This window comes from Erinaceus europaeus, chromosome 16 (assembly GCF_950295315.1).
Source record: "Erinaceus europaeus chromosome 16, mEriEur2.1, whole genome shotgun sequence".
NCBI lineage: Eukaryota > Metazoa > Chordata > Mammalia > Eulipotyphla > Erinaceidae > Erinaceus > Erinaceus europaeus.
In genome coordinates this window covers 48039222-48066421 of record NC_080177.1, presented here as the reverse complement: position 1 = coordinate 48066421, position 27200 = coordinate 48039222, and the positions used below count along the sequence as shown (strand labels likewise).

At 41.6% G+C, this 27200-nt stretch overlaps 1 protein-coding gene across 3 annotated transcripts; it reads left to right on the top strand.

Moving 5' to 3' along the window:
* The first annotated feature begins 388 nt into the window (after positions 1-388).
* RAD51 (RAD51 recombinase) lies at positions 389-27200 on the top strand. Of its 3 annotated transcripts, none has more exons than XM_007537763.3 (10): positions 389-599; positions 2286-2390; positions 9090-9227; positions 12860-12977; positions 18627-18718; positions 20078-20172; positions 23260-23373; positions 24192-24321; positions 25193-25314; positions 25709-27200. In XM_007537763.3, the coding sequence occupies exons 2-10, from the start codon at positions 2304-2306 to the stop codon at positions 25830-25832; spliced, it is 1020 nt and encodes a 339-aa protein (XP_007537825.1). In that variant the 5' UTR covers positions 389-599; positions 2286-2303; the 3' UTR covers positions 25833-27200. The 3 variants fall into 3 exon arrangements, with proteins under 3 accessions (XP_007537825.1, XP_060031118.1, XP_060031117.1); XM_060175135.1 differs by having other exon boundaries at positions 598-716; XM_060175134.1 differs by lacking the exon at positions 389-599 and adding an exon at positions 644-742.

Here is a 27200-nt window from a genome sequence, read left to right as displayed (position 1 = left end):
AATCAGAACCTCCCTCTCCAGCCTGACTTAGCGTTCCGCTATTTCTTTTTTTTCCTCCCCTAGCTGATTCCCACTGCCATCCGTGTCCTAGAGTCTCGTTAGCTCTGTCACCTCCAGGGACCCGGGAAGCGCCTGTCGCTCGGAAGCCCGCACAAGTATCCAAAAAGTTGTTTACTGAGCAAATTCAGCGCTACCCGCCGAACCAACCAGTCCCTAACTCCTTGGAGGCGCTCGGCCGACAGGGCGTCCGCTGCGCATGCTGGGAGATGTAGTCTCCGGTCGCCCCGTTGCCTCTTGGGAGTTATAGTCCTTGATCCCATAAACAAAAGAGGGCAGCGACTCTCCCATCCAGAATCAGTCCTGGCAGCTGGGGGCAAACCAGGGAAGCCGCACTACCAAGGCAGGTGAAGGCCCTCACGCCGCCTCTCCAGCCTGGCAGGTCAGCAGCGTCCGGGAGACGCTCCGGGGAAGGGCGCAGTCACGTTACGTTGACGCGGGCGTGGCCCCGCCCCGAGTCTTGGCGGGATTTCCGAAGGCTGGAGCGGCCCTGTTGCCGAGCCTTCAGGCCCAGCCTGTGGGGAACCGACACCCGGACTGAAGTGAGCGGGTGCTCGAGGCCGCAGTTGAGAATCGAGAGAGGCTGGAGGAAGGGCGCGAACGAGGTGACCGAGGTTGCGTCCGGTTCAGCTGTGCGTCCCGCCGCAGCGAGCGGCGCGGTGAGTGGGAGCGACCGGGGTTGGAGGTGCCCGCCGGGGACGCGGTGTTCGGGAAGCGGGGAGGGGCGCGGGACTCGCCGCGCTTCCGGTCAGTGCTGTTCATCCTGGCATTTTGGTGCTGTGCGCCGACCTGCAGCTGCCTGTGAGCACCCACTGAGATAAGCGCCCTGAAATTCAGGTCCCAAATTGGGGAAAAACCCCTCTGGGAGGCACGTAAACATAGGACAGACACCCTGTCACCTCTCAGTCCAGCCAGAAACACCCCTGCCCTCAGTTCCTCAAAGACAGGTTTCTGCCACTCAGTAGATGTATGATACTATTGATCAGTTTTGCTCCGATGCATTTAAAAAAAAAAAAAAGAGCGGGACATAGTTAACTTTTTAAAAAAATATTTATTCCCTCTTGTTGCCCTTGTTGTCTTATTGTTGTCGTCGTTGTTAGATAGGACAGAGAGAAATGGAGAGAGGAAGGAAAGACAGAGAGGGGGAGAGAAACACGGACACCTGTAGACCTGCTTCACCGCTCGTGAAGCGACTCCCCAGCAGTTGGGGAGCCGGGATTCTTACTCTGGCCCTTGCTTTTTTGCGCCACCTGCCCTTAACCCGCTGCGCTACAGCCTGACTCCCCATAGTTGACTTTTTAAAAAGTATTTATTGTTTGTTCACTTACTAGAGAAAGAAAACCAGAACACCACTCTAGTATGCGCATTACCAGGGATTGAACTCAGAGCCCTGTGCTTGAGTTCTGCGGTTTATCTACTGCATCCCCTCCCGGTTATTTAATTTTGTTGTTGCCAGGGTTTCATGCCTTCATCATTTCCAGTTCTCCCATGTGGTGGCTGAAGACTCACCCAGGTTTTTGCACATGACTAACTGTGCACTCTTTTGTGTGAGCTATCTCCTAGCTGCCCCCTTCCTTATATTTTGTTTCTAAAATGAACAGTGGTCACTTTTGCTAAGGGCTCTCTTGTTCTAGGTAGTAGGGTAAGTTGATAAGGTGTTGTCCTTTATTTTATTTGTAAAATGGAAATATTGACAAGACTATAGGATAAGAAGGGTACATTTCCACACAATGTCCACCCCCAGAGCTCCATATCCAATCCCTTCCCTTGGTGGCTTCCCTATTCTTTATCCCTCTGGGAGTATGGACCCAGGATCATTATGGGATGCAGAAGGTGGGAGGTCTGGCTTCTGTAATTCTGCTTTCCCACTGAACATGGGCATTGGCAGGTGGATCCATACTCCCATCCTGTCTCTCTCTTTCCCTAGTGGGGCAGAGCTCTGGGGAAGTGGGCCTCCAGGACACATGGTGGGGTTCTCTCCCCGGGGAGGTCAGGTTGGCATCGTGGTATAATCTGGAACCTGGTAGCCTCTCCGGAGATTTCCAGGCTGAAAGCAGCTTCCTTGCAGAGCTCACACCAAGGTGTTGTCTCCAGGCTGCCATCTTGGCTTCTCCGGTGTCTGTCCTTTCTTTTGTGATTAGACAAAATGTAATTCCTAGAGGTTAGTGACAAAACTAAACTTGAAGCTCTCTTTTGTTTTCTTCCTGATAACTTCCTGTGTTTTTCAGGGTTGAATATTCCGAGTGATGGCTATGCAGATGCAGCTTGAAGCAAGTGCAGATACGTCTGTGGAGGAAGAGAGCTTTGGACCACAACCGGTTTCAAGATTAGAAGTATGTGCTTCCGGTGGGGGTAGATAGCATAATGGTTATGCAAACAGACTCTTAAGCCTGAGGCTCCGTCAAGTCCCAGGTTCAACTCCCTGCACCATCATAGGCCAGAGCTGAGCAGTGCTCTGGTAAAAATAAAAAAAGTATGTGTTTCTGCTGTAGATTTTGGAATTATAATGCTGAACTAGATTATTCTATCTAGTGGGAGAAATCAAATAAACTCTTGATTTACCACCTAAAACCTTAGGTTACATTTTTTTTTTATTTTTTATTTTTTATTTAAGAAAGGATTAATTAACAAAACCATAGGGTAGGAGGGGTACAACTCCACACAATTCCCACCACCCAATCTCCATATCCCACCCCCTCCCCCGATAGCTTTCCCATTCTTTATCCCTCTGGGAGCATGGACCCAGGGTCATTGAGGGTTGCAGAAGGTAGAAGGTCTGGCTTCTGTAATTGCTTCCTCGCTGAACATGGGCGTTGACTGGTCGGTCCATACACCCAGTCTGCCTCTCTCTTTCCCTAGTAGGATGGGTCTCTGGGGAAGCTGAGCTCCAGGACACATTGGTGGTGTCTTCAATCCAGGGAAGTCTGGCCGGCATCCTGATGACACCTGGAACCTGGTGACTAAAAAGAGAGTTAACATACAAAGCCAAACAAATTGTTGAGCAATCATGGACCCAAAGCTTGGAAAAGTGGAGAGGAAGTATTAGGGAGGTACTCACTGCAAACTCTAGTATACTTCTGCTTTCTTACTTTGGTGCCATACTCCAAACTCAGTCAATTTCTGCTTTGCGTTTCTACTTCTTTTTTTTTTTTTTACATGCATAACATTCCCCAGATTCCCATTTAGCAATACAACCCCCACTATTTCATTCATCATTTTTCATGGACCTGTATTCTCCCCACCCACCCACCCACCCCAGAGTCTTTTACTTTGGTGTAATACTCCAATTCCATTTCAGGTTTGACTTGTGTTTTCTTTTCTAATCTTGTTTTTCAACTTCGGCCTGAGAGTGAGATCATCCCGTATTCATCCTTCTGTTTCTGACTTATTTCACTCAACATGATTTTTTCAAGGTCCATCCAAGATCGGCTGAAAACGGTGAAGTCACCATTTTTTACAGCTGAGTAGTATTCCATTGTGTATATATACCACAACTTGCTCAGCCACTCATCTGTTGTTGGAAACCTGGGTTGCTTCCAGGTTTTGGCTATTACAAATTGTGCTGCCAAGAACATATGTGTACACAGATCTTTTTGGATGGATGTGTTGGGTTCCTTAGGATATATCCCCAGGAGGGGAATTGCAGGGTCATAGGGTAGGTCCATTTCTAGCCTTCTGAGAGTTCTCCAGACTGTTCTCCACAGAGGTTGGACCAATTGACATTCCCACCAGCAGTGCAGGAGGGTTCCTTTGACCCCACACCCTCTCCAGCATTTGCTGCTGTTACCTTTTCTGATGTGTGACATTCTCACAGGAGTGAAGTGATATCTCATTGTTGTCTTGATTTGCATTTCTCTGACAATCAGAGACTTGGAGCATTTTTTCATGTGTTTCTCGGCCTTTTGGATCTCTTCTGTGGTGAATATTCTGTCCAAGTCCTCCCCCCATTTTTGGATGGGGTTATTTGTTGTCTTGTTGTTGAGTCTGGTAAGCTCTTTATATATGTTGGTTATTAAACTCTTATCTGATGTATGGCATGTAAAGATCTTCTCCCATTCTGTGAGGGGTCTCTTGATTTGGGTAGTGGTTTCTTTTGCTGTGAAGAAGCTTTTTAATTTGATGTAGTCCCATAGGTTTATACTTGCCTTAGTCTTCCTTGTAATTGGATTCGTTTCATTGAAAATGTCTTTAAAATTTATGCGGAAAAAAGTTCTTCCAATATTTTCCTCTAAGTATCTGATAGTTTCTGGTCTAACATCCAAGTCCTTGATCCACTTGGAATTTACTTTTGTATTTGGTGAAATACAGTGATTCAGCTTCATTCTTCTGCATGTTTCAACCCATTGTTTCCAACACCATTTGTTGAAGAGACTCTGCTTTCCCCATGTAATAGTCTGGGCCCCTTTGTCAAAGATTAGATGTCCATAGGTGTGGGGCCTCATTTCTGGGCTCTCAATTCTATTCCACTGGTCAGTGTGTCTGTTCATGTTCCAGTACCAAGCAGTTTTGATGACAATGGCCCTATAATATAGTTTGAGATCTGGCAGTGTGATGCCTCCGGTTCTGTTCTTTTTTCTCAAGATTGTTTTGGCAATTCTAGGTCTTTTCTGGTTCCAGATAAACATTTGTAGCATTTGTTCTATTCTCCTAAAAAATGTGCTTGGGATCTTGATGGGGATAGCATTAAATTTGTAGATGGCTCTGGGTAATATATTCATTTTGATGATGTTAATTCTTCCAACCCATGAGCATGGAATATCTTTCCATTTCTTTGTGTCTTTTTCAATTTCTTTGAGTAGTGACTCATAATTTTCAGTATACAAGTCTTTCACTTCTTTGGTTAGGTTTACTCCTAGATATTTTATTGTTTTTGTTGCTATAGAAAAAGGAACTGATTTCTGGATTTCAATTTCTTCTAACTTAGTGTTTGCATAGAGGAATGCCACTGACTTTTGAATGTTAATTTTATAACCTGACACATTACTGTATTGCCTGATGATTTCCAAAAGCTTCTTGCTAGATTCCTTAGGTTTTTCCATGTATACTATCATGTCATCTGCAAATAAGGAGAGTTTGACTTCTTCTCTTCCAATCTGTATCCCTTTAATTCCTTGCTCCTGCCTGATTGCTATGGCAAGAACTTCCAACACTATGTTGAATAGTAATGGTGATAGTGGGCAGCCCTGTCTAGTACCTGATCTGAGGGGAAATGCTTCCAGTTTTTCACCATTGAGTATGATGTTGGCTGTAGGTTTGCTATATATAGACTCCACTATCTTCAGGGATTTTCCATCTATTCCTATTTTTTGTAGTGTTTTGATCATAAAGGGATGTTGTATTTTGTCAAAGGCTTTCTCTGCATCTATTGATATGACCATGTGGTTTTTGGTCTTGCTTTTGTTGATGTGGTGGATCACATTGATTGATTTACGTATATTAAACCAACCTTGCATGCCTGGGATAAACCCCACTTGGTCATGATGGACAATCTTTTTGATATACTGCTGTATCCGGTTGGCTAGAATTTTGTTCAATATTTTCGCATCTATGTTCATCAGAGATATTGGTCTGTAGTTTTCTTTTTTGGTTGTGTCCCTGTCTGCTTTTGGTATCAGGGTGATGTTGGATTCATAGAAGCTGGCAGGGAGTATTCCAGTGTCTTCAATCTTCTGGAATACTTTTAAAAGTAGAGGTATTAGTTCTTCTTTGAAAGTTTTGTAGAATTCATTTGTAAAACCATCTGGTCCAGGACTTTTATTTTTGGGAAGATTTTTGATAACTGTTTCAATTTCATTAGCTGTGATGGGCCTGTTCATGTTATCCACTTCCTCTTTACTTAGTTTTGGAAGTTGGTAGGTATCTAGGAAATCATTCATTTCTTCCAGGTTCTCTAACTTGGTGGCATATAGTTGTTCATAGAAGCCTCGCATGATATGTTGAATTTCTACAGTGTCTGTTGTGATATCTCCTCTTTCATTTACTATCCGATTTATTTGGGTCTTCTCCCTTTTTTGTTTTGTGAGTTTGGCTAAAGGTTTGTCGATTTTGTTTACTCTTTCGAAGAACCAACATTTACTTTCATTGATCTTTTGTATGGTTTTCCTATTCTCAGTGTTATTTATTTCTGCCCTAACTTTAGTAATTTCTGTCCTTCTGGTTGCTTTAGGGTTCCTTTGTTGTTCTTCTTCTAGGTCTTTAAGATGTGCAATCAGGCTGTTTATTTGTGCCTTTTCTTGTTTCCTAATGTGTGCTTGTATAGCTATGAACTTCCCTCTTAGGACTGCTTTAGCTGTGTCCCAAATATTTTGATAGCTTGTGTCTTCATTTTCATTGAACTCTCGAAACATTTTGATTTCTTCCTTGATTTCCTCTTTGACCCAGAAGTTGTTAAGAAGTGTACTGTTGAGCTTCCACATTTTGGCACTGTTACTAATCTTTTGTTGATTGTTAAGTGTTAGTTTAATTCCACTGTGGTCTGAGAAGATGCTTGGGATGATTTCAGTGCTCTTGAATAGGCTGATGCTGTCTTTGTGGCCTAACATATGGTCTATCCTTGAGAATGATCCATGTGGATTTGAGTAAAATGTGTATTCCAGTTTCTTGGGATGAATGACTCTGAAAATGTCCAATAGTTCTAGTTTATCTATCTCTTCATTTAGCTCCCTTATGTCTTTACTGATTTTCTTCCTGGATGATCTGTCAAGTTGAGATAGTGGGGTGTTGAAGTCCCCTACTATGATTGTGTTACTGTTAATATATTGCTGTAGCTCTTTCAGTAGAAGTTTGATGTATTTAGATGGCTTCTCATTGGGTGCATAGATATTAATAATTGTTAAGTCCTCTTGATTGACTGATCCTCTGAGCATTAAGTAGTGTCCATTCCTATCTTTTTTAATTTTATCTATTTTAAAGTCTATCATGTCAGATATGAGAATAGCTGTTCCTGCCCTTTTTTGTGGGCCACTGGCTTGAATGATAGTTTTCCATCCTTTCACTTTAAGTCTGTGTTTGTCTTGTTGCGTTAGGTGAGTTTCCTGTAGACAACATATTGTTGGGTTGTGTTTTCTGATCCATCTTCCTACTCTGTGTCTTTTAATAGGTGAATTCAGGCCATTCACATTTATTGATATCAAAGATTGAAGATATTTTAACGCCATTCTTGTAGAGTTTTAGAGTGTTTTGATATATGTTCTATTTGTGGTGGTCTGGTTGTTTATAGGAAACCTTTCAGAACTTCTTTCAAGGCAGGCTTGGTGATGGTTGCTTCCTTCAACTGTTGCTTGTCTGAGAAGGATTTGATGCTTCCATCTATTCTGAATGACAATCTAGCAGGATATAGTATTCTTGGCTGAAAGCCTTTCTCATTGAGCACTCGATAGATATCTTGCCATTCTCTTCTGGCCTGTAGTGTTTGTATGGAGAAGTCTGCTGCTAATCTTATGGGTTTTCCTTTGTAGGTGACTCTTTGTTTTTCTCTTGCAGCCTTGAGGATCCTTTCTTTATCCTTATTCCTTTCCATTCTAAGTATGACATGTCTTGGTGTCTTTAGGTCTGGGTTAATTCTGTTTGGGACCCTCTGGGCTTCTTGAATCTTTATGTCTTTGGTGTTGTCTAGACTAGAGAAATTTTCAGCTATTATGGCCTGGAGAACGCTTTCTTCCTCTCCTTCTCTTTCTTCCTCTGGTAAGCCAATAATGCGTATATTGTTTCTTTTGAAGTCATCCCATAGGACTCTGTTGTTGTTTTCAGCATCTCTTAATCTCTTTTTGAGATCTCTTACTTCTTTTTTAGTTGTCTCTAATTCATCCTCAATCTTGCTAATTCTGTCTTCAGCCTCATTGATTCTATTCTCTCTGCCCTCTACTGCTTTCTGGAGTTCATCTATTTTGTTGCCCTGCTCTGATACTGTTTTAGCTTGTTCAGCTAGTTGCCTTCTTAGCTCAGCGATTTCAGCTTTCAGCTCTCTAATAACCATGCGATTATTAGAATTTTCTTCCATATTCTCATTTGTTGTTCCTGCATTTCTGATTACAATTTTTTCAAATTCTTTACTCACTCCTGTTATTATTTCCTTAGCTAATGTTTGGATGTTGAACTCGTTGTTTTGTGCTTCGCCCTCTGGAGGACTTTTAGCTGGACTCTTGTCCTGGTTCGAGTCTCCATTATTTTTTCTTGTTGTTTTAACCATTTTATATAAGTTAACAGTTTTTTCAATCCCTGAGTTGGAGTTCAGTGGTGTAAAAGCCTTTTTTTTTTTCCCCTGTAGGCTATGGTAGCCTGAGGGCTTTTAAACTATCAATAGGCTTCTTGGCTTAATCAATGACTCCTGACCAAGAGATAAAGCAGGGTGTGGCAGAGATAATCCAGTGGTTATGCAAAGAGACTTTCACAGCCCTTCAGCTATGCCACCGAGGTATAGGTCTTCTCCTGAGTTTCCCGGTTAGATCTCTGTGCCCTGGTGTCCCTCCCTGTTGCTGCTCCAGATTCTGAGGGTAGTAGCAATGGAGACTCAGAGTTGTACTTGGTGAGTCTCTGGGGAGTCCTTTCCTCCCTTCAGCTGTCCCCTTGTTGGTGGAGCAACAAGTTGGAGGTGGTGTCTCCACTGACAAACTGTCGAACTGTTAGCAGTCACTTAATCTCTCCTTAGGCCCCTCTCTCCTCTCTGTCACCAGCCACGCGTGTTTGTACTCACGGGTGATTTACTGGGTTTCTGTGGTCATTCTAGTCCTGTCTTGTTTCGGTCCGGGTGGTCTCCTTTGGTATTCCTAGTTGATCCGGGAGAGGAGAGGAGAGGAGAGGAGAGGAGAGGAGAGGAGAGGAGAGGAGAGAAAGCGATCTGCTGCTTGTAGCTCCCAGGTTATATTTGATAATTGATTTTAAAACACCTTGTAGGGCATAGATTTCAGATTGTTTACATGTTCTTCATAATTCTTTAAGACAGCTCTGTTAGGTAAGTAGCTATGACAGTTACTTATATTAGACAAGATGTGACACAAAAGCTTAAATTTGTCCGTGGTTTTCTTAACTTGCAGCAATGTGGCATCAATGCAAATGATGTGAAGAAATTGGAAGAAGCTGGATTCCATACTGTGGAAGCTGTTGCTTATGCACCTAAAAAGGAGCTAATAAATATTAAGGGAATTAGTGAAGCCAAAGCTGATAAAATTCTGGTAGGTATTGCTTGTGTGACAGGGAGACATCAGTGAGTAAAATATCCAAAACAAGAACGGTCTTCTTCAACTCCTCTTTGTGCTGTCCTGTTTCCATATCCAGGGGTGACATTGCTAACCAGTAATCTTTTTTTTTTTTTAATATTTTATTTATTTATCAATGAGAGTGATAGGAAGAGAAAGAGAAAGAACCATACATCACTCTGATATATGTGCTGCTGAGGTTCAAACTCAGGACCTCATGTTTCAGAGTCCAATGCTTTATCTACTGTACCACCTCCTGGACCACAGTAAGTTGAGATTTCTCTAGGGAGTTATAGTCTCATAGATTGTGGTATACATATGGTAATTTGATCATCAAAAATAGAGTGTTCTGGTTTCTTTCTTTCTTTTTTCTTTTTTATCTCTAGGGTTATTGCTGGGGCTTGGTGCCTACAGTACAAATCCACTGCTCCTGAAGGCTATCTTTTCCCCCTTTTTGTTGCTCTTGTGGTTCATTGTTGTTGTTGTTGTTATTGCTGTCGTTGTTGGATAGGACTGAGAAATGAAGAGAGGAGGGGAAGACAAAGAGGGGGAGAGAAAGATAGACACCTGCAGACCTCCTTCACCACCTGTGAAGCGACCGCCCCCTGCAGGTGGGGAACCAGGGGCTCAAACCAGAATCCTTACACTTTGCGTCATGTGCTCTTAACCTCCTGCACTACTGCCCGGCCCCCAAGTACTCTTGTTTCTTTTCTTAGTAAAGGGAAAAGTAACAAGCATTCATTAATTAGTATATTAACACTAAAAACAATTTAGAATAGTCATTGGCATAGAAAAGTGTTGACATAAGAAAATTCACTGACATTGTGTGTGTGTCATAAGCAAGATTCTACTTACTTATTTTAAATATTTTTATTATCTTTATTTATTGTATAGAGACAGCCAGAAATTGAGAAGAAGGGGGAGATAGGGAGAGAGACACCTGTAGCTCTGCTTCACTTGTGAAGCTTCCCCCTGCAGGTGGGGACTAAGGGCTTGAACTGGGTTCTTACACACTAAAACGTGCACTCAACCAGGTGCACTACCACCCAGCTCCTTTATTTATTTATTTTTACCAGAGCATTGCTCAGCTCTGACTTATAATGGTGCAGGGGATTGAACCTGGGACCGCGGAGTCTCAGTCTTGAGAATCTGTTTGCATATCCATTATGTTACCTTCCATGCCGAAGATTCTTTAATAATGACAAGACAATTTGGTTTCAAGTATATGCTTGGCCTTCTTCTTTTTTAAAATATTTATTTATTTCCTTTTGTTGCCCTTGTTTTTTTTTTTGTTTTTGTTTTTTTATAAATATTTTTTATTATTCCCTTTTGTTGTCCTTGTTTTATTGTTGTAGTTATGATTGATGTCGTTGTTGTTGGATAGGACAGAGAGAAATGGAGAGAGGAGGGAAAGACAGAGAGGGGGAGAGAAAAACAGACACCTGCAGACCTGCTTCACCACTTGTGAAGCGACTCCCCTGCAGTTGGGGAGCCGGGGGCTTGAACCGGGATTCTTTTTTTTTTTTAATTTTTTTTTAATATTTATTTTATTTATTCCCTTTTGTTGCTCTTGTTGTTTTTTTATTGTTGTTGTTGTTGGTTAGGACAGAGAGAAATGGAGAGAGGGAGGGGAAGACAGAGAGGAGGAGAGAAAGATAGACACCTGCAGACCTGCTTCACTGCCTGTGAAGCGACTCCCCTGCAGGTGGGGAGCCGGGGTTCGAACCGGGATCCTTATGCCGGTCCTTGTGCTTTGCGCCACCTGTGCTTAACCTGTGCTACCGCCCGACTCCCTGCCCTTGTTTTTTTTATAGTTTTAGTTATTATTGATGTCATTGTTGGATAGAAATGGAGAGAGAAGGGGGAGACAGAGAGGAGAAGAGAAAGATAGACACCTACAGACAGACCTGCTTCACCGCTTGTGACTCGACTCTGCTGCAGATGGGGAGCCGGGTGCTCAAACCAGGATCCTTATGCTGGTCCTTGTGCTTTGTGCCGCCTGTGCTTAACCCACTGCGCTACTGCCCAACTCCCTTGCTTGGCCTTTCTTTCTTTCAGCAGCATAAAAGTGACTTAAATAAAAAAATAAAATAAATTTTTTTTAAAAGTGACTTAACTGGCATAACCAAAATAAGGTAATTCCTTCCTTCCAACACTGCTGATGGTGGTGCCAAGGATTAGGCTGGTACATTGCAGCCTCATGCATGAAAGTCTTTAGCATAACTACTATGCTATGTATCATGCCCCCAGTTTCTTTCCTTTTTCTTCTCCTTTCCTTTTGCCCCTCTTTTTTCTTTTTCTTTTTTTCTTTTTTTTGCCTCCAGGTTTATTGCTGGGGCTCAGTGCCTGCACTGCTCCTGGAGGCTATTTTTTCCCATTTTGTTGGCCTTGTTGTGCTTGTTGTAGTTGTTATTGTTATCATCGCTGTTGTTATTGGATAGGACAGAGACATGGAAAGAGGAGGGGAAGACAGAGAGGAGGAGAGAAAGAGATACCTGTTTCACTGCTTGCAAAGCAACCTCCTGCAGGTGGGGAGCCAGAGGCTCCAACCGGGATCCTTACGCTGGTCCTTGCGCTTTGCGCCATGTGCGCTTAACCTGCTGCGCTACCGCCTGACTCCCTCTTTTTTTTCTTTTTCTACCAGATCACTGCTTAGCTGTAGTTTTTGGTGGTGCTGGGACATTTGGTGCCTCAGGCATGAAAGTCTTTGCATAAGCTTTATGCTACCTTTTTTTTTTTTTAAAGTTAGTTTATTTGAGGGACCAAACCAGAACATCATTCCAGCATGTGCCATGTTTGCAATTGAACTCAGACATCATCCATGCTGTCCCTTGAGCTACCACTGAGCTACATGCTTAGAGGCTTCTTATGCCTTTGTTGTTATGTGGTATCACAGGTTGAACCTAGGGCCTCACACATGGAAGGCTTGTGTTCTACCTGCTAAACTTCCTTGGTTGTTTTTTGCTTGTTTGTTACTGTTTAGCTCTGGTTTATGGTGGTTTATGGATTGAGACCAAGAGCCTCAGGTATGAGTCATTTACATAAACGTTATGCTGTCTCACCAGCCCTCCTTTGCTTTGCTTTCTCATGTATTATAGGTGGGAGACTAGGTTATTGATTTCAGATCTTTCTAATCTAGTAGTTTACAGCTATAAGTTTTCCTGTGTTATTTTTCTGGCTTATGATGATGCTGGAGACTGAACGTGAGACCTCTGGTTCCTCACACATGGAAGTCTGTTGCATAAACTGTTCCTTTTTCCCTATTTCAATGATATATATATATTAATATTTATTTATTTATTCCTTTTTGTTGCCCTTGTTTTATTGTTGTAGTTGTTGTTGTTGTTATTGTTGTTGGATAGGACAGAGAAATCAAGAAAGGAGAGCAGACAGAGGGGGAGAGAAAGATACCTGCTGACCTGCTTCACCACCTGTGTAGTGACTCCCCTGCAGGTGGGGAGTCCAGGGTTCGAACCGGGATTCTTACGCTGGTCCTTGCACTTTGCGCCATCTGCGCCTGAAGATTTTGTTACATGTCTCTTCCCATTTGTATGTCTGGTTCTTGTTTTACTAAGCATGTTTTGTTGATCTGACATTTCTTATTCTAGACTGAGGCAGCTAAATTAGTCCCTATGGGTTTCACCACTGCAACTGAGTTCCACCAAAGGCGATCAGAGATCATACAGATTACAACTGGCTCCAAAGAGCTTGACAAACTACTTCAAGGTATAATAATTCCTTGTCTTATGTTTCTCACTGCAGTTAATCCTGCATGCAGGTCATAGAACAGATCTTAAGTATTTATATAGACTCTGTTAGAAAAAGTAAAATGGGGGTGGGGGATGGGGGGTAGTAGTATAATGGTTATGCAAAGAGTCTCGTGCTTGAGGCTCTGAAGTTCCAGGCTCAATCCCCTGCAGCATAAGCCAGAGCTGATCAGTACTCTGGTTAAAAAAAAAAAAGTGAGTCTGATTTAGTAGGTCAAAATCATCTGTAGTGGACTGGGAGTTCCTTCATCTGGTACAGCACACACTTTACTATACATGAGGACTTAGATTGAAATCACCCACCATCACCATGTGGAAGCAGTATGTGGGGCGGGAAGCTTCACAAGCAGTGGAGTGGTGTCTTTCTGTCTCTCACCTTCTATCTAAAACCAAATAAAAACAAAACTGCTAGAAGGTATGGAATCATGCAGGTGAGATGCTCCAGTGGGGGTAAACGTACTTGGAAGACAAAGGAAACATTTTAAACTCCATTTAATATTACACTTAGAGAGTAAACTCCTAACCTAAATAACTATAGATATCAATTTATAGTTTACCACAAGGTTGAAAATCTAATGACTAAAACATTCCACATTTGAAATATTTCATGAGGCAGAGGGACCAAAGCATCACTGGTATATGGGGTGCTAAAATTGAACCCAGGACTCAAACTTTCAAGTTTTGACTTTATTTTAAGAACAGTATTTTTACTGATTTCACTTTATTCATTTAAGGACATTATTTTTATTGATGTCAGATAAATATTTGTTTTATTTTATTTTTACCAGAGCTCTGCTCAGCTCTGGCTTATGGTGGTGTAAGAGATTAAACTTGGCACCTCAGAGCCTCAGGAATGTTTTGCATAACCCATTATGCTGTCTCCCCTACCCACCACTTTTATGATTTGTTGTTGTGACAGCTTCACTGGTCGAGGGTCAGCATTCTCAGATAGAAAGAGACATGGGAAGAAAGCTGCCACAGCATGGAAACTTCCTCTCATGTAGTAGAGCTTGACTCAAACCTGGGTGGCTTACCTGCCAGCAGACACACAATCAAAATGAGCTATTTTGTCAGGCCCATCTGATATTTAAAAGCTACACTGTGGGGAGTTGGGCAGTAGTGTAGCGAGTTAAGCTCATGTGGTGGAAAGCACAAGGACCGGCATAAGGATCCCTGTTTGAGCCTCCGGCTCCCCACCTGTAGGGGAGTCACTTCACAGGTGGTGAAGCAGATCTGCAGGTGTCTATCTTTCTCTCCCCCCTCTGTCTTCCCCTCCTCTTCATTTCTCTCTGTCCTATCCAACAACAACATCAGTAACAACAACAATAATGACTACAACAATCAAACAACAGGGCAACAAAAGGGAATGAATAAATAAATATTTAAAAAAATTAAAAGCTACACTGTTTACCAATATATTGTAGAATACACTATAATCTTGCTCTCTTTTTTTCTTTAATCAGAGCACTGATCATCTCTGGTTTATAGTGTTGTGTGGGGATTGAACCTGGGACCTTGGAGCCTCAATCATAAGAGGGGTTTTTTTTCCCATAGCCATTATGCTAATTACCCCCACCTCCACACTAATCTTTTTTAATAGGTAATTTTGTTTAATTTTTTTTTAATATTTTTTGTAAATGTTTGTTTATTCCCTTTTGTTGCCCTTTTTTATTGTTGTTATTATTATTGTCGTCATTGTTGGATAGGACAGAGAGAAATGGAGAGAGGAGGGGAAGACAGAGGGGGAGATAAAGATAGACACCTGCAGACCTGCTTCACCACCTGTGAAGCGACTCCCCTGCAGGTGGGGAGCCAGGGGCTGGAACTAGGATTCTTCCACCAGTCCTTGCGCTTTGTGCCATATGGTAATTTTGTTTATTAAGGAGAGAGAACCAGAACATCACTCTGGCATATTTGATGGTGAGAATCAAACTCTGGATTTAACAGTCCAGCACTTAATCTCCTGTGCCACCTCCCAAGCCACAGAATGCATTAATCTTTAAAACTTTCTGTGTGTATATGTATGTATGTATGTATGTATGTTTAGATGTAAACCAAGATTATTTTGCTTTTTAAGTAATGTCCTTAAAGCTTAGTAAACATAAATTATTATAAGTCATTTCAGAAACGACTCTTTTTTAATGAAGCTGTTTTAAAAATGCAGTTTCTTTTTTTTACTTACTCATTTTGGATAGAAACAGAAAATGAGATGGAAGGGGGAGATTGGGTACAAGAGAGACACCTACAACACCACTTTACTGCTCATAAAGCTTCCCTCCTGCAGGCCAAGTGGTGGCGTACCTGGTTGAGCACACATTACAATGAGCAAGAACCCAGATTCAAGTCCCCAGTCCCCACCTGTAGGGGGAAGTTTCACAAGCAGTGAAGCAGGGCTGCAGGTGTCTGTCTCTCTATGTCCCCCTTCCTCTCAGTTTCTGTCTGTCTCTACCTAATAAATAAAGATCATAAGAAATAAAAACTTAAAAATAAAAAATAAGATGACCTCCAGGAGCAGTGGATTTGTAGTGCAGCCCCAGTGATAACCCTGAAGGCAAAAAGAAAAAAATTTCTATTTTATTAGTTGGAATTAAATGATGCAGAATGATGGAGGTAGTTCACTTGATGTGGTATGTTGTGTACCTTGCCATGCAAAGGTCCTACATTCAAGCATTAGCACCATATGTTTGTATCATGGCATTGGCAGGAACTCTGATGCTGTCATATCTGTCTCTGTGTCTCTCTCAGATTAAAAAAAAAAAAAGGAATAAGTTTCTCATGAGGAACACTGGAACTGTGTATGCATGAGACCCTGGAACTCTTCTTCCCTGAATTAAATATATTTAAAAATAACATTTATATGTAGATCTGTATATTAGGGCCCAGTTAAGCATACATATTACAGTGTGCAGGGACCCAAGTTCAAATCCCTGGTTCCCACTTGCAAGTGGAAAGCTTCATGAGTGGTGAAGCAGGGCTGCAGGTGTCTGTCTCTTTTCCTCTCTCCCTCTCCTCTCTAATCTTATCTCTGCTTCTGTTTAACAGATAAATAAAAATAGATTTGTATATCTACATACAGATTCAAATATACATATAGCACAATGATACCAAGCACATAGGAAACACTTAGAAATGTTAGTGGACCAAGCAGCATAATGGTTATGCAACTTTCATGCCTTAAGTTCTGAGGTCCAGGTTCAGTCCCCTGAACCACTATATGCCAGAGCTGGTAAAAAGAAAAAAAAATCATGATATTTATAATTTTCTCCTCCAGGATTTTCATTGGGGGTCAGAGATTTCACAGTTCCACTATTTCTGGCAGCCAAGTTTCTTTTCTTTCTTTCTTTTTTTAAATATTTTTTTATTTTTATTTATTTTATTTTTGAAAGAGAGACAGAGAAACACCAGAGCACTGCTCAGCTCTGGCTTATGGTGATGTGGGGGATTGAACCTGGGACTTAGGAGCCTCAGGCATGAGAGTCTGTTTGCATAACCATTATGCTATCTCCCCCGCCCCCTTTTTTAATATTTATTCCATTCTGTTGCCCTTATTGTTTTATTGTTGTAGTTATTGATGTCGTCATTGTTGGATAGGACAGAGAGAAATGGAGAGAAGAGTGGAAGACAGAGGGGGAGAGAAAGATAGACATCTGCAGACCTGCTTCACCACTTGTGAAGCAACTCCCCTGCAGGTGGGGAGCTGGGGGCTCGCACCAGGATCCTTAAGCCAGTCCTTGAGCTTTGTGCCATGTGTACTTAAACCACTGTGCTACCACCCGACTCCCACAAGTTTCTTTTCTTTATAGTGAGTGGGTGGGAGAAATCACAAGAGAGATAGACAAAGAAAAAAAGACACCTGTAGCACTTCTCCACCAGCTGTGAAGCTTCTCTGCAGGTGGGGATCATAGCTTGAACCAAGTGTGTGTTGGGGGGTTTGGGAGCAGATAGCAGAATGATTATGCAAAGAGACTCATGCCTGAGTCTTTGAAGTCCCAGATTCAATCCCTTGCACCACCATCAGCCATAGCTAATCAGTGCTCTGGTAAACAAACAAAAAAGACACCAGGTCCTCAAACATGGTAACTTGTGCGCTACCAGATGAGCCACTACCGTATTTACAGTTCTATTTTTGGATAATCACTGGTTGGCTTGTGATGGTATAGTTATATATATTGTGGTAATCACTTACACATGATAAAATTATATAGAACTACATACATACACATAGATACATGTGTAAATGGAGAACACTGACTAGGTACTAGATTGTATTTAACAAGAGTTATCTTAAGGGAGTCGGGCGGTAGCGCAGCACGTTAAGCGCAGTGGCACAAAATGCAAGGACAGGAGTAAGGATCCAGGTTCGAGCCCCCGGCCCCCCACCTGCAGGGGAGTCACTTCACAGGTGGTGAAGCAGGTCTGCAGGTATCTATCTTTCTCTCCCCATCTGTCTTATCTTCCTCTCTCGATTTCTCTCTGTCCTATCCAACAGCAATGGCAACAATAATAACTACAACAGTAAAATAACAAGGGCAACAAAAGGGAATAAATAAATAAATATTTTAAAGAGTTATCGTAAATGGTATAGTGTTGGACAGCTGGGTAAAAAAATGCTTAGAGAGGGATTCGTGCAGTGGGTTAAGCGCATGTGGCGCAAAGCACAAGGACCGGTGGATGCAAGGATCCCGGTTCAATCCCCTGGCTCCCTATCTGCAGGGGCATCACTTCATGGGTGGTGAAGCAGGTCTGCAGGTTTCTTTCTTTCTCTCCCCCTCTCTGTCTTCCCCTCCTCGCTCCATTTCTTTCTGTCTTATCTAACAACGATGACATCTACAACAACAACAACAATAATTACAACAACAATGAAAAAAACAAGTGCAACAAAAAGGGAAAATAAGTAAAAAAAATAAAAATAAATGCTTACAGGGGGCTAGGCGGTAGCATAGCGGGCTAAGCGCACATGGCACAAAAGCGCAGGGACTAGCGTAAGGATCCAGGTTTGAGCTCCAGATCCCCACCTGCTGAGGGGGGGGGTGTCACTTCACAATTGGTGAAGCAGGTCTGTAGGTGTCTTTCTCCCTCTCTTGTCTTCCCCTCCTCTCGATTTCTCTGTCCTAGCCAACAACAGTAATGACAACAATAACAATAAATACAACAAGGGCAACAAAAATGGGGGAAAATGGCCTCTAGGAGCAGTAGATTTGTAGCGCAGGCACCAAACTCCAACAATAACCCTGGAGGGGGAAAAAATGCTTAGATGTCTTTGTAATTTTCAGTGAACTATATTTAAAAATAAAGTGTACCTTTAAAATTACAGCTTGTTCAAAATTAGACTTCCAAACTGTTAACTTCTTTCTCATGAATTTCAAAGACATTTCTGGGATTGTTGCTTTTAAACATTAATGTGCTGAGGTGTTTTTTTGTTTCCTTGTTTTCTTTGCATAACCATTATGCTCTCTACCCTTGCCCCTGTTTCCTTGTTTTCATATGAAAGAGAAAGCATCAAGCCAGAGCATCTCTTCAGTATAGATGGTGCAGATCATGGGAGAAACTTTAGGTATGCAGTTCCTGTACTCTAATAGCTAAGAAATGTTTCTTATTACTCTTTCAGGAGGAATTGAGACTGGATCTATTACAGAGATGTTTGGAGAATTCCGAACAGGGAAAACCCAAATCTGTCACACATTGGCTGTAACATGCCAGGTAAGCTATTGGGAATCTCAGTAATTAAGCAAGAATGAGTTGATTCTCACTCTTTGTAAGCACCTATTGGGTGGGCCTTAATAGATACTTTATCAGGTTCTCAAGTATTGCTTCTGTTTGTTTAATATTTTATTAATGAGGAAGGAGAAGAGAGAATCAGACATCTGGTACATGTGCTGCCAGGGATTGAACTTGAGACCTTAGACTTGAGAGTCCAATGCTTTATCCACTCCACCACCTCTCAGATCACTTGATTTTTTTCAATTTTTATTTCTTGTATGTGGTGCAGGGAAAGAACCCAGTATACTATAACACTGACCCCATTCCTTCCCTTGTCCAACTTTTATTATGTATTTTTTTTCTTTTTTAAATATTCATTTATTCCTGAGAGAGATAGGAGGAGAGAAAGAACCAAACATCACTCTGGTACATGTGCTGCCAGGGATCGAACTCGGGACCTCATTGTTAAGAATCCAATGCTTTATCCACTGTGCCACTTCCCGGACCATTATTATGTATTTTCTAACAGAGACCTATCAAAGTACTTCTCTATCATTCATGGAATTTCCTTTGTATTGTCCGTGGTGCTGTATAGATGGCTGGTGCTAGGGATCAACTGCAGGACCTTGTGGATTGTAAGGAATTTATCATTTGTTGACAGTCTCAGATTTATATCCCCCCACCTTTATCTTCTCAGTGCCTACTCCCCAATAGCCAATCGTGAAATTGATTTGATTTAGCTTAAATTTAAGATGACAAACTTTGGGGCTTGGATGGTGGTGCACTCGCTTAAGTGTACATGTTACTTTGCACAAGTACCTGAGTTCAAGCCCCTCCTGCGCGTGTCTTATTTTTCTCCAAAACAACACACTCTGCTTCATAAATGTAAGTTCTACTATTAGATATATAAATTTGGCCTGGATATGCTTTGATTAGTTGACTAATGCATCAGCATTCCTTATTTAAATGATCTAAAAAAATTTTACACTTGGAAGAATGGTCATAGAATTTATTATGTACCTTGAACTATATTTCCAAGCAGTACAACTCTGGCAATACTCTAGTCTCACATGCTATGGGACACAGTCAGTTACAAATATAGTTACATTTCTGTCAGAAGGGACTTTCTTCCTAAAGTGTTTCTCTTGTTTGCTGTATAGGAATGGGGGAAATTATCATCATGGGAAAGTTGGTCGGTGATATCAGAAGTATGGTATTCTTTCAGTGGTGGGTATGGTATGGAACTGTACCCTGTGAACTTACAATTTACAAGCCACTATTAATCACAAATAAAGAATGACTTAATAATAAAAAGAAAAGTATGATATTCATTTCCATATTCATCTTTGTTCTCTCTAGCTTCCCATTGACCGAGGTGGAGGTGAAGGAAAAGCCATGTACATTGATACTGAGGGGACCTTTAGACCAGAACGACTACTAGCAGTGGCTGAAAGGTAGGTTACTAGAGCAGATGATAGAATCACTGAACTTGTTACTATAGTGATTGCCACAGCCAGTTTGACTAAACAATCCCTCTTTTATTGTTCTGTATCCCAAAGTTTTATATTTGAGTTAAAAGAATAAGCTTCCTCAATAGAGGAAAGCATTCCGTAGATATATATATATGTATGTATGTATGTATGTATGCATATATGTATATAAATACACACACATATATATATATTTAAATTTTTTGTATTTATTCCCTTTTGTTGTCCTTATTTTATTGTTGTAGTTATTATTGATGTTGTTGTTGGATAGGACAGAGAAATGGAAAAAGGAAGACAGAAAGGGGGAGAGAAAGATAGACACCTGCTGACCTACTTCACTGCCTGTGAAGTGATTTTCCTGCAGGTGGGGAGTCAGGGGCTTGAACTGCGATACGCCAGTCCTCACGCTTTGCGCCACCTGCGCTACTACCTGACTTCCTGTAGGTAAAAATGTATGGATCACTGTCAGACAAAGTTAAAAATGAGATCCAGCTATGAGCTGTTTGGGGAACCACTTGATTCAAAGGTTAAAAATGAAAGGATATGTGGTCCAGGAGGTGGCACAGTGATAAAGCTTTGGACTCTGAAGCATGAGGTCCAGAGTTCGATCCCCGGCAGCACATTTGCCAGAGTGATGTCTGGTTCTTTCTCTCTCCTCCTATCCTCATTAATAAAATCTTTAAAAAAAATAAAGTGAAAGGATATAAAAAGATTCCTTGGAAACAGTAACCATAAAAGAGCTGGAGTGACAACGACGACATTAATAACAACAACAACTACAACAATAAAACAACAAGGGCAAAAAGAGGGAATAAATAAATAATTTTTAAAAATTAAAAAAAAGAGCTGGAGTGTTCATTGACTATAGTAGTATTAAACAAAGTAGATTTTAAGATTAAAATACTAGAGACAAGTCAGTTCATTAATCAGGTTATAATTTTTTCCTTTTAATTTTGTAGTTATGTTTTAAAATATTTCATTTATTATGAATAGAGACAGAAATTGAGAAGGATGGGGGGAGAGAGACACCTCCAGCACTGTTTGACTACTCATGAAGCTTCCCAGCTGCAGGTGGGGATGGTCAGTTTATAATTTAAAGGTCAGTTCATTTTGGGAAGATGTAACAGTTATAACCATAAACACCACCAAATTCTTAAGAGTCCTAAAATATTTGAAATAAAAGTGGATGTATTTAAAGATCTATATCATTCTCAATGCTGGATAGGACATGTATCAGATGTTCTGGTGATGGCATCTGGATAATTTATAGTTAAGAGTGACAGTCTGAATGACAGTCTCTTTAATATTACTATCTCTACATGGATTACTAGACTGCTTCTTTAAAAGATTAATCATGCCTGGCAGAATAGCTCACCAGATAAGAGTGCCTGCCTTACCATTTTGCATGGCCTAGATTCAGGTGCTGTCACCATACAGGACTGCCACTAGAATGAGTAGCTTTGGTACTGTGGTCCTGTCCTTTCCCTCCATATGAAAAATTGACCCATGGCTCAGTCACCATTATTTTTCTTCCTATATAGAAACAATTTGTATGGTGGCCTGGGGAGTGTTATAGTAGATAGAGTCTTAAGTTCAGCCCCTGACATTGCATGTGTCAGAGTGATGCTCTGGTTCTCACTTGTGATAATAAATTAGTCTTTAAAACGCAAATTATATGAATTTATAAGATCTTGTTTCCTTTATTTCTTTGCATAGAGACAGAGAAGTTGAGGGGGAAGGGGGCAGATAGAAAGGAGAAGAGAGCACTGCTTCAGCACTAATGAAGCTTCCCCCTGCCAGGAATGGCTTAAACCTAGGCCCTTATACATGTATGAGTTCAACCAGGTGTACCACCTGTTAACTTGTTTATTCCAGGAGAATATTGTTTCCTTAGTTTGGAAATTCCACTTTTTAGTTCAAGATTCCCAAAGAATAAATTTGATTTAATCTGGGAATCAGGCAGCGCAGCAGATTAAGCACACATGGTGTGAAGCAAGGACTGGTATAAGGATCCCGGTTTGAGGCCCAGGCTCCCCACCTGCAGGGGAGTCGCTTCACAGGTAGTGAAGCAGGTCTGCAGGTGTCTGTCTTTCTCTCCCCTTCTCTGTCTTCCCCTCCTCTCTCCATTTCTCTCTGTCCTATCCAACAACAACAATAACTACAGCAACAATAAAAAAAAATTGATTTAATCTAAAGTCTTACCAGGTAGATCTCAAAAGTTCACCTAATGTTCCCAATAGAAGGAGAATTGCAGTGTGTGTGTGTGTGTGGTCACTGAGTGAACCTATAGTCTCCCACAATACCTCAAAGTGGTCTCCCTAACCCATTTTTTGTTTATTTCTTGAGAGGAAAGTCAGCTACAGCTCAGATTAACCACCCATGGTGTTGCTCCCAAGTGATGCCAGGGCTTAAACCCAGGGTTTCATACATAGCAAGGTATGCGATCTACCAGTAGATCTTTCTACCAGTAGATCTTTCTCCCAGCATATGGAATTACGTTTAACACCAGCACACTTTTTCCCTGCCTCACACCTAAACACTTCCATTGATTCTAATGAACTTATTTCTTTCTTTCCTTTTTCCTGAGGCTTTGAAGACTCAGACTTGAGAGTCTCTTTGCAAAATTACGATGCTCCCCCGCTTTTTTCCTTCTTAGAATTTTTAGTTAGGGGTTGGGGTAGATAGCATAATGGTTATGCAAACAGATTCTCATGCCTGAGGCTCTGAAGTCCCAGGTTCAATCCCCACACCACCATAAACCAGAGTTGAGCAGTGCTTTCATAAAATGAAAATTTCAGAGGAAACAGTGTGCCACCACAGCACCACTCCACTGTTTGTGGACCCCACACACACACACCCCAACGCCCCATATGGTGTTCCTGTGTGGTACCAGGTGCTTGAACCTGGGTCTTTGCATGTGGCAAATTGTGCACTCTACCAAGTGAGCCCCCAACACATTTTTCTACCCAGCCAGGTAATTTCACTGTTAGAAATTAATTTCACATTTGCTTGAGTTCTATGTACAAACTAAAAATGTTCTCTTTCCTCAAGATATGGCCTCTCTGGCAGTGACGTCCTGGATAATGTAGCATATGCTCGAGGGTTCAACACAGACCACCAGACACAGCTCCTTTATCAAGCATCAGCCATGATGGTAGAGTCTAGGTATGTGCACAGTAAATATACCAAATGTGTTCCCAGGTTCCTGACCTTGAGTCTGGATTAGGTTATTTGGCCAAACTGGTAATAACTTGAAGTAAAAATGAGATTTACATGTGTCAGGGAGATAGCACCATTGGTAGTACAATAGCCTGACACACTGACAGTCTCAAGATCATTCCCCAACACTGCCATAAGGCAGCGCTGAGCAGTGCTGTGGCTAAATAATAATGAAACAGTTATAACAGGGGTAGTTAGCATTAATGGTTATGCAACAGACTCATGTCTGAGGCTCCAGTCCCAGGTTCAATCCCCCACACCACCATAAACCAGAGCTGAGCAGTGCTCTGGTTAAAAAAAAAAAAAAAGTAGCAGCTATATATTTTTTCCTTTTGTAGGCAATATTATTTTGTAGTTTAAGTCATCAAAACTGCTTACTAGATAAAGCTGTTGCTCACCTGATTTTGTTACATGGTGTCTCAGACATAAAGGCTGTATGGTTGGTTCTGTTTTGTTTTTTAACCAGAGCATTGCTCACCTCTGGCTTATGGTGGTGCAGGGGATTAAACCTTTTTTTTTTTTTTTAAAACCAGAGCACTGCTCAACTCTGACTTATGGCAGTGTGGGGAACTGAACCTGGGACCTTGGAGTTCTAGACATGAGAGCCTCTTTGCATAACCATTATGCTTTCTCCCATGTGCTATACAGATATTTTCATAAAACATACAAGTGTATGTAGTATACAGGTGTTACTATGGATATGAATTTTAGGGTGATGACAGAGGAATCTGACAAACTAGATCTCAGAAAATCCTTCCCCGTAGGTACGCACTGCTCATCGTAGATAGTGCCACTGCCCTCTACAGAACAGACTATTCTGGTCGTGGTGAGCTCTCAGCCCGACAGATGCACTTGGCCAGATTTCTACGGATGCTTCTGCGACTTGCTGATGAGGTCAGCACCGAGAATGCCTGCTTTCAGGGCCCATGAATTCCAGGACATCAGTGTAGCAAGGGTGGGGGTGATAGGTGGGTAAGAGCACAGGACTTGCATGCCCGAGGTTTCATTTAATTCCCCAGTGCACCATGTGCCGGAGTGGTGCCCTGCTTCTCTGGCTTCTTTCTCTTGTCTGTCGTGAATTTTTCTCTTTTTCTTTTTTATCTTTATTGGATAGAGACAGCCAGAAATCGAGAGGGAAGGGGTGATACAGAGGGAGAGACAGAGAGACACCTGTAACACTGCTTTACCACTTGCAAAGGATTCCCCCGCAGGTACTGACTAGGGGCTCAATCCTGGGTCCTTGTGCACTGTAGCATGCGCACTCAACAGATGCACCCCCACCCAGTCCCATCCTCTGATTTTATAAACAATTTTTTGTTTGTTTTTGTCTCCAGGGTTATCACTGAGTCTCAGTGCCTGCACTACAAATCCAGCTCCTGGCGGCCATTTTTTCCATTGTTGTTGCTGTTGTTGTTGTTGCTGGATGGGACACAGAGAAATTGAGAGAGGAAGGGAAGACAGACAGGAGGAGAGAAAAGATAGACACCTGCAGATCTGCTACACTGTTTGTGAAGCGACCCCCCTGCAGGTGGGGAGCCAGGGACTTAAACCAGGATTGTTGCTCCAGTCCTTGTGCTTTGTACTATGTAAGCTTAACCTGGTGCACTACTGCCCAGTCCCACTTTTTTTTTTTTTAAAGATATGCTACCAAGTTAGATATGAAGAGAGACTTAAGTTGCAGGGGGGTGTATGGGCTGGCAGGGCTTGGCTGTAAATTCCTTAGAATGTCTGTAGTAACTGAAAATAACATCCTTTTCCTAATCAGTTTGGTGTAGCAGTGGTCATCACCAACCAGGTGGTAGCACAGGTGGATGGAGCAGCTATGTTTGCTGCAGACCCTAAAAAACCTATTGGAGGAAATATCATTGCTCATGCCTCAACAACCAGGTAAAGTGATGGAGTAGATGACTTGGAAAGTCATTTACTGAGAAGTAGACAGGAAGATAAATCATTTCCCCTTCTAGCTATTCCAGTGTGATTAGATACAGAAACCCTTGTTAAATCTAATTACCATGCAGTGTTCAATACAGGTGTTTGCTTTAGTTCATAAAGGGATTTAAACCCTCAAATGGGGAAGAATGAAGAATTGATATGCCTCTCCCTAATTATTAAGTAATTATGTCGATCTCAAAAGTGTGATAGTGAGCATAAGGGAGCAGGACAGAAATGGATCTCTCCAAGTTGGAAGTGTTCCAAGGAAAATTTATGTTTAAAATAATTTTAGGTCTATTACAAGAATGGAATTTGAAATAACTTTAGTGCTGTGGTGTTTTCTGTTCAGATTGTACCTGAGGAAAGGAAGAGGGGAAACCAGAATCTGCAAAATCTATGATTCTCCCTGTCTTCCTGAAGCTGAAGCTATGTTTGCCATTAATGCGGATGGAGTCGGAGATGCCAAAGACTAAATGAGCCTGCCTTTGCCTGTGTCCTAGTGGAAAGACCTGCACCCTGGAGGGTTCTTCCAGGAAATCAGCTGTTTTATCAGTTTTTCTAATAGTATGCACAGGTCAGTAGTCACAAACTGACCTAAAGAGTTTACTATTTGTACAGTGTATTTATCTCTGTGTATTGGTATTGGGAGGGGAGGCATAGAAAACCTTTCAAATCAAAGCTTTGCCGTTGACTCAAGGCTAGTAGCTATCTGTCTTTTGTCTCTAAGAGACAAACTTAAAACTGGAGACCTGACTCTTCTGATTGGATAATGTTGAAAATAAGGCCTGAGCTATGTAGCAAAAGGAATTGTCATTCTTTTTGCTGCCAGCAGAACTAGCCCTGTCAGGAGCAGATTTTTAAGTTTGAATGCCTGGACTGTTTCATATAAAAAAAAGTTTAGTTAAGGGGCACCAAGCAGGTATTTCTGGGTCCCCATCTTCATCTGTTTGCTTGGTTCTTGAATTTCAATCATCTCAGCTGTTCTCAATTAGATTCAGTGTGAGATTGCTAATTAGTCATCTGTAGTGAATATGCTATCTACAGGAGTAATTCTGGTCCAAGCTGAATATTTCAGTGTAGGAACTTTTTTTTTTTTGCGTTAATTTTTAAAAGAGGAAGTCCTGCATTTATTAGTTGGTTCACTTTATTGTTAACTCGATTAAGAAAATGTCCCATAAAGTCTCATATCAGAGGTCCAGTGCTTGCCCTGTAATTCTACACTATGTATTCAAGATCCTCCTTTTCTCCCCCAGCCGTCCGTTAACAGCTTTCACATACTTAAAAGGGCCTTAGCTAGTATAGGGAGGAGAGGCAGTTTCCACCTCTGCTCTGGCTCCTTTGTATATAGAGAGACAGGAAGACACTCAGTTAAATGCAGGGTTTTTGGGTTTTTGTTTGTTTTTTCTTTGCTGTTGTATTACAACATCCTATTCCTTAACTTGATGGAGAATGAAGGACACCTCAGATGTTCTTTTGTTTCTCCACCCGTCAGACAAACCTGGCATGGTGTGATAAAACCACAGATTCTGGAGTGGAAGCTTGGTTCTTCCAAAAAAGCATATATTTTGTTGTATAAAGTATATAAATGATTTTGATTTAAATGTGGCTCAGGTTTTTATTTTCAAATGCTATTAGGTATGGTGATTTGGGGCTTCAAGAGGGAAGCATAGGGAATATCTGCCCAAGTACTCGGCTTTTTTCAATTAAACTGCCTTGTGTTTTACAAGCAGTTAAGATTCTACCAAGTAGTGTCAACCAGCTTATTGTAAACTCTTCAGTGCTGTTTTCCTATTTGTCTCTGATAGCTTGTCCTAGGAAATAAAGACATATCATGTCCCTGA

Excerpts from the sequence above, each read along its gene's own strand:
- RAD51 (XM_007537763.3), top strand. The coding sequence starts at position 2,304 with ATGGCTATGCAGATGCAGCTTGAAGCAAGTGCAGATACGTCTGTGGAG. Across the intron at positions 2,391-9,089 it reads AACCGGTTTCAAGATTAGAA|CAATGTGGCATCAATGCAAA; the intron begins GTATGTGCTTCC and ends CTTAACTTGCAG. Across the intron at positions 25,315-25,708 it reads GCTCATGCCTCAACAACCAG|ATTGTACCTGAGGAAAGGAA; the intron begins GTAAAGTGATGG and ends TTTTCTGTTCAG.